This window comes from Arvicola amphibius, chromosome X, assembly GCF_903992535.2.
Source record: "Arvicola amphibius chromosome X, mArvAmp1.2, whole genome shotgun sequence".
Lineage (NCBI taxonomy): Eukaryota > Metazoa > Chordata > Mammalia > Rodentia > Cricetidae > Arvicola > Arvicola amphibius.
The window spans coordinates 59925652-59938111 of NC_052065.1; the positions used below are offsets into that span (position 1 = coordinate 59925652).

At 40.6% G+C, this 12460-nt stretch overlaps 1 protein-coding gene across 5 annotated transcripts in view; it reads left to right on the forward strand.

Annotated features, from left to right (window-relative positions):
- Positions 1-12460, forward strand: part of Ogt (O-linked N-acetylglucosamine (GlcNAc) transferase) — a 43516-nt gene that overhangs the window by 9809 nt on the left and 21247 nt on the right. For all 5 annotated transcript variants that reach the window (XM_038315976.2, XM_038315979.2, XM_038315980.1 and 2 more), the window contains 3 exons: positions 1866-1934; positions 5336-5452; positions 11159-11238. In XM_038315976.2, coding sequence (XP_038171904.1) covers positions 1866-1934; positions 5336-5452; positions 11159-11238 — 266 coding nt within the window. The remainder of the gene's footprint in view (positions 1-1865; positions 1935-5335; positions 5453-11158; positions 11239-12460) is intronic.

Sequence of the window (12460 nt, forward strand, 5' to 3'; positions counted from 1 at the left end):
AAAAGTGGTAGAGGGAGCTGGGGTAAGCAGATTAGGTTTTTTAGACATAGCCCACCAGACAGAGGGCTACCTTGTTAAGGTTCAGAGGAGGAAACCTATACAAAGTAGATAGCAAGATTATAAAGTTCATTATTTCTCAAAATACAAATAGTATTCCAAAGTACTTAGACTAATTACAAAAGGCGATTAGTCGGTAATAAGATTATTGGTACCTGTGAATTGTTTTTGTTTTGCTTTTTTATTTATTCATGCACTATATTTATCTGTCCATCCATCCATCCATCCATCCATCCATCCATTCATTCATTCATTGTTAGTCTTGATTTTGTAGTGCAAGTTGGCCTAGAACTCACTATGATATAACTGGGGTGGGGGTGAGGACTTGAATTTAGGCCCATCTTCCTGCCTCAGTTTCCCAGGTGCTAGGATTACAGGTGTGTGTTACTGTGCCTGCTACATGAGAGGCTTTGAGGATTACTATCAGCCTGTGCTTTAGGCCACTAGAAGATAACCATACTTTTCCAAAGCATCAGTCACTGATTGAGGGACAGCACTAACTCAGGTAGATCGTGGAACTGTCCCAGTTTAGCCAGTCATTACCTTATTGGCAGACCTTTCAGTTCATCCAGTGAATGCCAGTAAACAATACAGAGTCAGTGGACTGGAGAGATGGCTCAGTGGTTAAGAGTATTGCTTGCTCTTCCAAAGGTCCTGAGTTCAATTCCCAGCAACCACATGGTGGCTCACAAGCATCTACAATGAGGTCTGGTGCCCTCTTCTGGCCTTCAGGCATACACACAGACAGAATAGTGTATACATAATAAATAAATAAATATTTAAGAAAAAACTATACAAAGTCAGTTTATCAGTTTATCAGTAAAATTAACTACTAATTCTGGAAACCAATATACAGTTGCTAGAAGAATAATACGATAATTCTTTGGAATATTTAATAAAATTTTACTTTGTAGGATTTAATTTAAGGTTCTTTCACCCACATAACAGTTTGGGATGATAAACATGCCTCATATTGCCATTATCTCTGCTTGTTATTGACTGATAGATTCTTACTGTCTGTTGAGCATGTCCTGCTGAACGGACTGGTGAGTCGGACTAGCAGCACAGTTGAGCTGCTAATAAAACGCAGAGTCAGCCGCTTTTCATTGTTCACCCACTCAGCTCTGATGGTACTTACTACTAATGAGTAAGCTAGTGGCAGGTGGCAGGATTGAGGCTGTGGTTGGATGGTAATCCTTCTGCCTAGGCATGAAATGAAATCAAGGTTTCTAAATAAGCCTGAAAGCCAAAGGGTAGGTTTGTTGACAGGTAATCACTTGCTAAGTGCAGCGCTGTTTTTCCTGCTGTGGAAAATTTCTGGTCCTTGATACAGGAATGATTCATCATAACCTTGAATAAAACAGTTGAATAAATATTCAATCATATTTTTTCCGATGGGTGACATTTGGAGAGGAGAGAGGCTCTAGAAAGGTCTTGTAGTCTTGTGTTTGAAACTGATGAGGCCAAATGCATTTGAAAGGATGTTAGACAATGGTGTCACAGATCTCCCAGCCAGAACTGGAGTGTAGCTGATAACAAAACACAGATCTGTGCAGCCAAAGATAGTATTCAGACTAAGGAGAGCAATAAATTCTGTAAATATCTTATAAGTTCTGGTTGGATTTGTCCCCCTCAGGCTCCTTTTGTATTTTCTGGGAATTAGAGGAGGAATTGGGGGACCTGTGCTGAGTTTAAGTGCTGCATTAAACTGACAAGAAAATGGCAGCACTAGATGTGTAGAGTGATGTTGGGATTTTTTTTTTTTTGAGAAAACAATATAATTAATGCTACTATCTCTGGGTTTATAGGATTTGTACTGTGTTCGTAGTGACCTGGGGAACCTGCTCAAAGCCCTGGGTCGCTTGGAAGAAGCCAAGGTAGGTGTTCGCTAGAACACACTTAAGCATTAGTTATGAAAACCTGTACCTTTTGCCAAGTCTTCAACTCTTCATTGAGCTATCTTCACAAAATAGTCCTATGAAACTGAGGAAAACTGTCGGCATGACTTGCCTCAGACTAGAGCAGGACCAGGCTTTGGCATATCTGTTGTAAATCTGGGGGTAAAGCAAGAACATGAGCATTGTGGAGCCTTTCTGCTGAGCTAGATCATCTTTATAACAATGGGCTCCGTCATGACCTATGTGGGCATCAATAACATTCCTTCAAATCTGAGGCTTGCCTGCTAGTGACAAGCAGAGTGCCTGTGATTTTGGCTCAAGACGCCTATATGATGCAGGTGCCATTGAAAACGCTGCTCTTCTAAGTCCTTTGTGGCTTGTAAGTGGAGAAGAATTTCATCCAATGTTACCCTGTAATACTGGCATTTAAAATTCTTATTTAACCTTCCTCCCTTCATTTTCCTCACCCTTTTTACAGTGGAAGAAAGGCTGTTAAAATATTGCAAATTAATAATTGGAACCTCCTGCTCCTCTTGTCCCCACTTCCTCCCCAAATTCCTTTCTCTTCTTTCCCCAATCCTAGTTGTCTACCTTCTTTTTCTTCCTCACTTCCTTCTTTTATTCCTCCCCACCCACCTCAAAAAAAAAAAAAAAAAAAGAGGACAAAGCTGGTTTGTTTGGAAATGGACTGATCGAAAGAAAACTTGCCAAAGTGGAAAGGTGGCTTTTAGCATTCTGTGTTTTCAAATAATGAATTTGAACTCTAGGTTGGGTTAATTAAAGCTTTTGGTATAATTTACAATTAAATTTATAAATGCAGTTGTCTTGTTACAAGCCACCTTACGCAATCGCGCTGCAGGGGTGAGGAGTGGGGAGAAACCAGAATGCTTCTGAAACTCCCACCTGTTGCTCTAAGCCCCACGCGCATGCTAATGTGTGGAGTGTATGCGCAGCGTAGCTGTCTGTTTGCTCATCCAGGGAGGGAGAAGGCTTTGCAACACCACTTAATGTTAAAAGCACTAGTTTTAAGTGCAAAACTCATAAATTCTACCAACACTATGGATGAACCTTCTGTAGGTTTCCAGCTGATTAACTATGTTGATTTCAATCTTAGCTGATAAAGCAATTGGTAATTTCTAGAACAAATATCTGATAAGCTCCTATCAATTGTCACCCCACCAAGCGGACAGCTAACATGAATTGCACTTCACTGCAGCTTTAGACATGGGTTTAGGCTGAGACATTGCGCCTGCCTTAGGTTGCTGACTTCTTTATTTCAGAGCTCTGGAGACACCTAGTTTGAAAAATGTTATTCTGGTTTTTTTTTTTTGGTTTTTATTTTTGTTTTTGTTTTTGTTTTTGTGAGAACTTAGTAAACCAGAAAATACTCTTGAGTGAAATGCAATGTGTTTCTTTTGTAATCAGTGCATTTGAAAATTCAAGCCAGCATACATTCCTAGTAGATGGCAGCAAAATTAAGTTGTCTTTGTAGAAAATGAAGAGCCTTTCTTCCAGCAAAAATCCCTGCTGTATGCAATAGCCCTGATTAACCCTTTCCCTTCTGCATGTTTCCCATGTTACAGACTTGAGACTGTCCTCATTCCCATATGTAATAGACATCCAAAGAATTTCAATTGCTTTGTTGAACTTTTACTAATGATCTTGTTTTTATTTTCTCTCTTGTTTTTGGTTTTTCACCATTGATATTGTATTTAGAAGGTTTCAGGTGGGTGAAACCTCCTATTCCATGCGTAAGGTGCCTCGCTGAAGGGAGCTCGAGGCCTGGATCTAGGGCAGACACACAACCTCCTCCTCCTCCTCTTCCAGCAAGGAACGCACCGAAAAGTCACATGATGAGAAATATGGTAACGGGTTTGTAACTGCCACAGCAAAACAATTTGCCTCCATGCCTGAATCTTCTGTCTTGTGGCTTCAGAAACAGCTTAAAATAATTTTATTTACAAGCAAGTTATGTAAAAGAATGTTTTATACTATAGCCACAATTCTGTCAAAAATAAGTAAAACTTAATTAAGATATTAAAATTATTAGATAATTTACTAGTAAAAGCTTCTAACTCTTCTTGTTGTTCATTTTTTTTCCTTTTCTTCTTTGTTTGGATTGCAGCATTCTGCTCTTCTGATGATGCGCTGTGACCCTGCAGTAGCGCAAAGGCTGCGCAGCGTTAATGCGCATTGCGTGCGAATGAGCCCCTGTGAACGGTTGACTAGATGAGTAATCTGATTGACTGGCTCTCTCAGTCCTATTCTGTAGCCTTTTTGGATAAAATTGGGTTTTAACGTACCTCAAGTCCAACTAATCTCATTAAGCAAATATTCTCTACGGGCCTGTCTAGTAGATTAATGGATCTGGTTGGCCGTTTGCTGCGTCTAGGGGTGATCTATGGAGCGCAGCAGTTCGCAGCGATTGCGCAGTGCGATGCTGTTAGGTGGCGCCAGCGATGTTTGCGCTTGCATTACAGGGACCTCAACCTAGGTGCAATCCTGTCATGTGAGGTTTTATTTTCTTCCTCCTCAGAGAGGCGCGTGCTGTGAGTCTGTAGATTCGGAAACTTGAAGTCTAAATGATGACTGACTTGTGTGGCTCAGGAGCTTAATTTAATCTTAAGGAAGGAGAGCATTATTGTTTTGAGAAGCATTTCCCTCAACTTTTGGTTTTCTAATGCTTGATTAGAGGTTGAAGGCTTTGGGAAGTTCTGTAGGAAACTTTTTGTTGTTTGCTTTGTCTCCTCCCCCACCCTCCAACTCACTTTGTAGCTGAGGATGATCTCAAATTCATGATCTCCTGCCTCTATCTTCCGAGCGCTCAGATTACAAGTCTGTGCCCCCCATACCCAGTTTTAAGAAACCTGTTTTCTATTTTCCTGTTTTATTTGATTATGAAATTGGGTGCCTTTTTTGGTGTTTGTTTGTTGGTTTTTTCTGTGATGTGTCTTAGCATTTCGCAGAACACATTTTGGGAAATGTGGCTTGGGGAAGCCTAGACTTCATGGTGCCCTGTCAAGTATCATCAATCTCTAGAGCCCATAGGTGTTCAGATAAGAGGAGTATAGCATTAGTGTTTAGCAGCACCCAACCTCCCAGATGAGTCCTGTTAGGATTACTCTTTGGTTGGCAGAACTGAACATGGTGGTTTGCACTTGGGTTCTGGTGGCGCAGGCGCAGGAGCAGCCAGCTGTGGCAGCGCATTAGTTTTGGCGCAAGCGAGCCTATGCTGCAGGGTCACTTTTGGCTGGTCAGAGAAGAAATAATGATATCACCTTCTTCCCCCTCCCCAATCTTTTTTTTTTTCCCCTTTACAAATTTCCCCCTTTCCCCTTATCTCCTTCCCTTCTCGTCTTCTTTCATTAAACCCTCCTAAGGCATGTTATTTGAAAGCAATTGAGACGCAACCAAACTTTGCAGTAGCTTGGAGTAATCTCGGCTGTGTTTTCAATGCACAAGGGGAGATTTGGCTGGCAATTCATCACTTTGAAAAGGTTAGTCATTAATAATTGATATTTATGAAATGTTTATGTGTACAGAATGTTCTTACTAGAATAAAACAGTAGGCATTTGCTTAACCAGCTGTGTAAGTTTTGTTTCCTTGATAGTATTTCAGCATTTGCGGGTGGCATATATATAATATGACAGGTTTTTGAGATTTATATTGAAAATGCTTTTTTATTTATTATAATTTTTCTTTCGAGAGTAGGTTTCACTCTGTATAGAATGGCTTGGAACTTACTTTGTGGCTCAGGTTGGCGTTCAACATAGTGGCAATCCTCTTAAGACACCTGAGTGCACAAGTGAACTATCATATCTGGCTTTAAAATGATTCTGTTTTTCCTCAGAGTGAAGCGATAGTATGGCTTATAGAGGGAGACACAGTTTGCCACATGAGGGAGAATACTGGAGGGTTCAGAGTATCCTGCTGAAAAAGCTCTTTCCAAGTCTAGAATAGGACACACTGCAGCATTGTCTGGAATAACTTGTCATACCAGAAGGCAAGGAAGTATCTATTCACTTATTATTTGTACACTTGACTTTCTCTTTTTTTGCGAGATAAGGTTTCTCTCTGTAGCTTTGGAGCCTGTCCTGGAACTCACTCTGTAGACCAAGCTGGCCTCAAACTCACAGAGATCCGCCTGTCTCTGCTTCCCAAGTGCTGGGATTAAAGACGTGTGCCACCACTGCCCGGCTATCTTTATTTTTATTTTTTAAAATGGGTCCAATAGCTAAGGAAGGCTTTGAGTTTAACTCTTTAAAGACTCATTTATTTTTATGTGTGTGAGTGGAAGTATGTCTGTTACCATGTGTTGCACTGCAGAGGCACTGGAGCTGGAGTTACAGATTGTGAGCCACCATGTGGGTGCTGTGAGCTGAAACAGGGTTGGTTTTTTTTGGGGGGTGGTTCAAGACAGGATTTCTCTGTAGCTTTGGAACCTGCCCTGGAACTATAGTCTTTGAAACTAACTTGATAGCTAAGGGGTTTAAGAGCATTAGCTGTTGTTCCAGAGGGTCCAGGTTCAATTATTAACACCCACATGATAGTATATGACCTCTTGTAACTCCAGTTTCAGGGGATCTGAAGCCCTCTCTGGCTTCCGAGTATACCAAGCACATATGTAAGTAGAGAGATGTACATGCAGACAAAACACCCATACATATTTTAAAAAAAAGTTGAGCTGGTCTTAATGGCGCATGCCTTTAATCCTGCAGAGGCAGGCAGATCTCTATGAGTTCGAGTCTGCCCTGGTCTACATAGTGAGTTCCAGGACAACCAGAGTCACATAGTGAGACCCTGTCTCTCTATAAAACAAAAACAAGAAATGAACAAACTAACCAAAAGTTTCTAGTATATGTATGGAGCAGATAAACATGTTAAAAGATAGCTGAGGGGTTTCATCAGCAAAAATGTCAACTATGAACTGATAGGACACTGATCTGAGTTTTCTTTTCAGCAAGGTGCAGGACTAAAAGATTTAAATTAAATCTGGATGATTGAAAGAGATAGGTACTTCTTTTAGTACATTGCCTACTGCTCTTTTTACATTATTCTAAATAAGTTGCTTTTATTCTTTTTTGTTTTGTTTTTTTTCTTTCGAGACAGGGTTTCTCTGTAGCTTTGCAGCCTGTCCTGGAACTTGCTGTGTAGACGAGGCTGGCCTCGAACTCACAGAGATCCACCTGTCTCAGCCTCCCAAGTGCTGGGATTAAAGTCGTGTGCTACCACCACCCAGCTTGCTGCTTTTTTGTTTTTACAAGAAAAAAAAATTTTTTTTGGTTCTTCGAGACAGGGTTTTTCTGTAGCTTTTGGAGCCTGTCCTGGAACTAGCTGTTGTACACCAGGCTGGTCTCGAACTCAAAGAGATCCACCTGCCTCTGCCTCCTGAGTACTGGGATTAAGGGTGTGCCCACCCCACCGCCCGGCCTACAAAAAGATTTATTTGGTGATGTATTTGTGTACTTGCCTGCACATGTGTGCAGATACTACTCATGGAGGCTAGACGAGGGGTGTGGGATCCCCTGGCTGGAGTTAATAAGCTCTTGTGTGCCACCTAACATGGGTCATGGGAACCAAACTCAGTTTTCTGAAAGACCAACAAGCACCCTTAACCATCGACCTATCTCCCTGAGTTTTCTTTTTTCTAAGCATTTAAAAAAATAACCAGGTGCCATATGACTTTAGTCCAAGCATTCAGAAGGCAGAGGCAATCATCTGTGTGAGTTCAGGTATATGTATAGTCCTGTTTGGTTTATATAGTGTGTTCCAAGATGAGGATCCTGTCTCAAAAAAAAAGTCTAAATAAATAAAAAAAAAAACAAAAAACAAATGATTTATAATTTGTTGTTATCTTGTATTGGTCCTAGTTATGTACCCACTGAAGTCAATAAAAAATGGGGCCACTGAGTGAATATTTGGTGTTAGAATTGTCTTTATTTAAGATCCTTAATTTTTAATTTTGTTTTTTGAGACAGGTGTGATGATATTTCATTTGTATTTTAATAAATAAAGCTTGCCTGAAGGTCAGAAAAGCAAAATAGCCAGCCACTGGCCTGCCTTACAGACCAGACAGTGATAGTAGTGACATACACCTTTAATCTCAGTATCCACACTAGTTTGCCAGGTGGTATAGTAGGGGACCGACTTTAATCCCAGCTCCAGAGAGGAATATAAGATGGGAGGAAACAGCTCTCACACACAATCTCATTCTGAGATTCCTGGAGGCAGGATCGCCATTTTCAGACTGAGGTAGAGATGAATGCCAGTGGCTGGCTGTTTTGCTCTTCCTCTTCCTCTTCCTCTTCTTGCTCTTGCTCTTGCTCTTCCTCTTCTCCTTCTCCTCCTCCTTCTTCTTTTCTTCCTCCTCCTCCTCCTTCTTCCTTTTTCTTCTTCCTCCTCCTTCCTTCTTCTTCCTCCTCCTCCTTTTTCTTTTTTTAATGTTTTTTCGAGACAGGGTTTTGCTGTAGTTTTAGAGCCTGTCCTGGAACTAGCTCTTGTAGACCAGGCTGGCCTTGAACTCACAGAGATCTGCTTGCCTCTGCCTCCCAAGTGCAGGGATTAAAGGCATGCACCACCACCGCCCGGCTCTGCTTTTTTCTTTTTTTCTTTTTTGGTTTTGGTTTTTCGAGACAGGGTTTCCCTGTAGTTTCTAGAGCCTGTCCTGGAACTAGCTCTTGTAGATCAGGCTGGCTCCAACTCAGAGATCCGCCTGCCTCTGCCTCCTGAGTGCTGGGATTAAAGGCGTGCGCCACCACCGCCCAGCTCTGTTTTGCTTTTCTAACCTTCTGGGTGAACCCTATTAGCGCTCCCCCCCCCCCCCCCCCCCCCCCCCCCCCCGTCTCTTAATCATGCTGCAGACAGCATTTCTTTTGAGTAGTCTTGGCTCTCCTAGAACTAGCTCTGTCAACCAGGCTGGCCTCTGATGTTCTGGCATTAGAGGCATGCACCACCACTGCTTTGCTTTACTTTTTAATTATGTGTTTGTGTGTGGTTGTTTGAATGTGCAGGTGCCATTGGAGGCCAGAAAAAAGTGTTGTGTTTTCCCATACCTGAAGTTATAGGTGGTTGTTGAGCCTCCTGCTAGGAATTTAAGAATTGAACTCTGGTCCTCTTAACTTCTGAGCTGTCTCTTCACCCCACCTACATGCCTGTCTCTTGCCTCCCTAGTGCTGGGATTAAAGACTTGTGCCACCATGTCCAGTTCATTTTTTTTTCTCTTTTTACAGAAATATACATTTATCGTTAAAACTTCCAGCTGAAATTTCTTTCATAAAATTAAGTGTCCTGAAGAAAATATTTTTAATCTTTTAATTAATGATTTTCAATCACTGGTATGAAAACCTTCAAAATTATTTCCTTGTCAATCAAAAACCACATTATTGGCCTATTACTTTAAAACTGCTTATACCTTTAAAAGTTTTTAAATGAAAAACCTAAGGCAAAAGTAAAATGCTTATCTTCTGCTTCCCATATCTTCCACAAATTCCTTTAGATTAGAATTTAATATGAAGATGTTTCTCTAACAGCAAAGACATATTTTCTAAACCATTTAACAGTAAAAATTAAGTGTTAAGACTTTAGAATAAATGGTTAGCATTTTAATACTTCAAGTTCATTTTTTTAAGATAAAATAATGATAGTGTGGTATGTTGGAGTGAGAAAACATTCTTGTCACCTCCCTAGAATTTATAATTTTAAATGGGATGAGATGTTTGAGATTTGCTTCAAAATTATCTGGAGGAAAGAGGAGTAGATACATAATAAATGAAAGCCAGCATGATTGTTGAATTTATAAAGATGATGAGCCATGACATGTGTTTGTTGCCTACAAGAAATTTTTAAGAGGGCCAGGTATGATTTATGCCTATTAATCTTAGCACTTGGGAGGCTGAGGCAGGAGGATTGTTGTGAGTTCTGGGCCACATTGGGCTACATAGTAAATTCTAGGATAGTAATAGAGTTAGACCTTTCCTCAAAGCAAAAGTTAAAGTTTTCAGGTTAGCTATCAATGACTGCAGATAATCTAAACTAAGTGTGTCATGTCATTATCTGGTAGAGACTTGTTTATTTATGTAAAGAACTGTTTCTAGGAATCTTTAAAATATTTAAAATTATTACATTTATCTTTTCAGTGTTTTGGTTAAATTTACATTTACTAGCCTAGAGGGATATCTTTCTAGGGCTGTTGGTATAGGTATACTAGGCTAGCATTCTACCAGTGAGCACCAGACTATCATTTGCTTATTTGGACCAGACTATCATTTGCCTATTTGGAGAAAGTGTCTCATATAGCCCCAGGCTGCCTTGAGACTCACTTTGTCTTTGAAGATGACCTGAACGCTGCCTCTTCCTACCTCCACCTTCCAACTGCTTGGATTATAGGCTGTGCCATGCTTGGTTTAATGTTACAGCTCTAATTACATATCTTACTAAGGACTTGCTGGGTTGTGTTTATGTAACAGAGTTACATACTTAAGAGCTCATTGCTTGTTTCTGTCCCGTCTTTTAGAAATGTTAACCTGACTTACTGAATAAAATAGGGCCAATCATTAGAAATAATCTGTTTGTATGCTGGTTCATTCCTTTAATTCCAGCATTTGGGAGGCAGAGGCAGGTGGATCTCTGTTTGAGGCCAGCCTGGCCAGAGCTACATAGTGAAACCCTGTCTCAAAGAACAGATAAAAGGGGCCAGGCAGTGGTGGCGCACGCCTTTAATCCCAGCACTCGGGAGGCAGAGGCAGGCGGATCTCTGTGAGTTCGAGGCCAGCCTGGTCTACAAGAGCTAGTTCCAGGACAGCTAGGACTGTTACACAGAGAAGCCCTGTCTCGAAAAACCAACCAAAGAAACAAAAAAAACCAAATAAAAGGAAGGAAGTACTGTGCTTAGTTAAGTTGGATTTATTTTGCTCATGAGGTTTTGCTTTTGTGTTCCCTTTCTTATGATGCAGGGAATGGAGCCTAGTATGAAGTGTGCTGGGCAAGTGCTTTGTCACTGGGCTACACGCCTAGCCCTTTCTCCAGTTATTTTGATATTAATGAGGCTTATCAATGAAAGGGAAATGAGGACTGTTTTTAAAAACAAAATGAGTTTTATTCTAGAAAATGTAGATATCTAAAATGACTTCAGAATAAAAGCGAAATGAAAAGTTAATCTGTCAAAAGCCTATCTTTTTCTAAGTAATTGTCTTGTAATTTTTAGGCTGTCACCCTTGATCCAAATTTTCTGGATGCTTATATCAATTTAGGAAATGTCTTGAAAGAGGCACGCATTTTTGACAGGTGAGAATGTTCTGTTTGATGAATTTTCTTGTCTTTTCAGAGTTTGAACTAAAATGTGACAGCAGCTTCTTGAAGTACATTTTCCTAGAGTATACTTTTCCCTCCTGATAGCTGTTTGCTTCAGTTTACTTATAGATGTTGTTGGCTGACTTTTCCTTGTTGGTTTTCCTGAATGCTTTTATCCTTCCACTTAGTTCTGTTGAAATTTCCTTTATTGTAAAACTGTTAGAAATGATGATTACCTTTTGGGCTAAGTTTGTTTTTTTGTTTTGTTTTTGATTCAGAAAGCTAAGTAAAACTTTTAACTGTGTTGTTGAAGAAACTGCTTTTCTAATTGTGTGTGTTTGTGTTTGTGAGAGGGACTATATGCACATTGGAGTCCATCCAGAAGAAGACATTGGGTGTCCTTCTCAGTCCTGTTACTTTGCCACCTTCTACCTTTGAGGCAGTTTCTCCTTGAGCCTGGGGCTCACATCTGGGCTAGGTTAGCAGTCAGTAAGCCTCAGTGGTCCTCTTGTCACAGCCCCTCCGCCCAGTGTTGAGGTTGCATAATGTACATGACCATTAAGTTTGGTAGATGGGGGCAGGAATCCAAACTCAGGTCCTCATAATTACACACCAAGCACTTTGATCACTGATCAGCTTCCCAGCCCCGTGATTTTAAAATTTTATTTTATGTGTATGGGTGTTTTGCCTGCATGTATGTCCATGAACTATGTGCGGAAGTTGGAAGAGGTATCAAATCCTCTAGAACTGGAGTTGCAGATGGCTGTTAGCTACCATTTGGGTTCTAGGATTCAAATCGTGGTCTTCTGGAAGAGCAGCCAATGGTCTTGTCCTCTGAGCCATTTTTTCTAGCACTTGACTTTTAACTTTTTTTTTTTTAAGATTTTATTTGTTGTGTATGCAGTGTTCTGCCTGCATGACAGAAGAGGACACCAGATCTCATAGGTAGTTGTGAGCCACCATGTGGTTGCTGGGAATTAAACTCAGGACCCCTGGAAGAACAGCCAGTGCTCTTAACCTCTGAGCCATCTCTCCAGCCCCGACTTTTAACTTTTTTTTGTCAAAGGAAAATCTACTTCTTGAGTGGGAATAGACAACTGTTTTTCTGTGAAAATGTTTTATAGCCTGGCACTTGGGAGTCTGAAACAGAAGGACTGCTGTGTGTTCAAGGCCTGACTGGGCTATAGAGCAATACTCTCTCTTTAAAAACTTAACA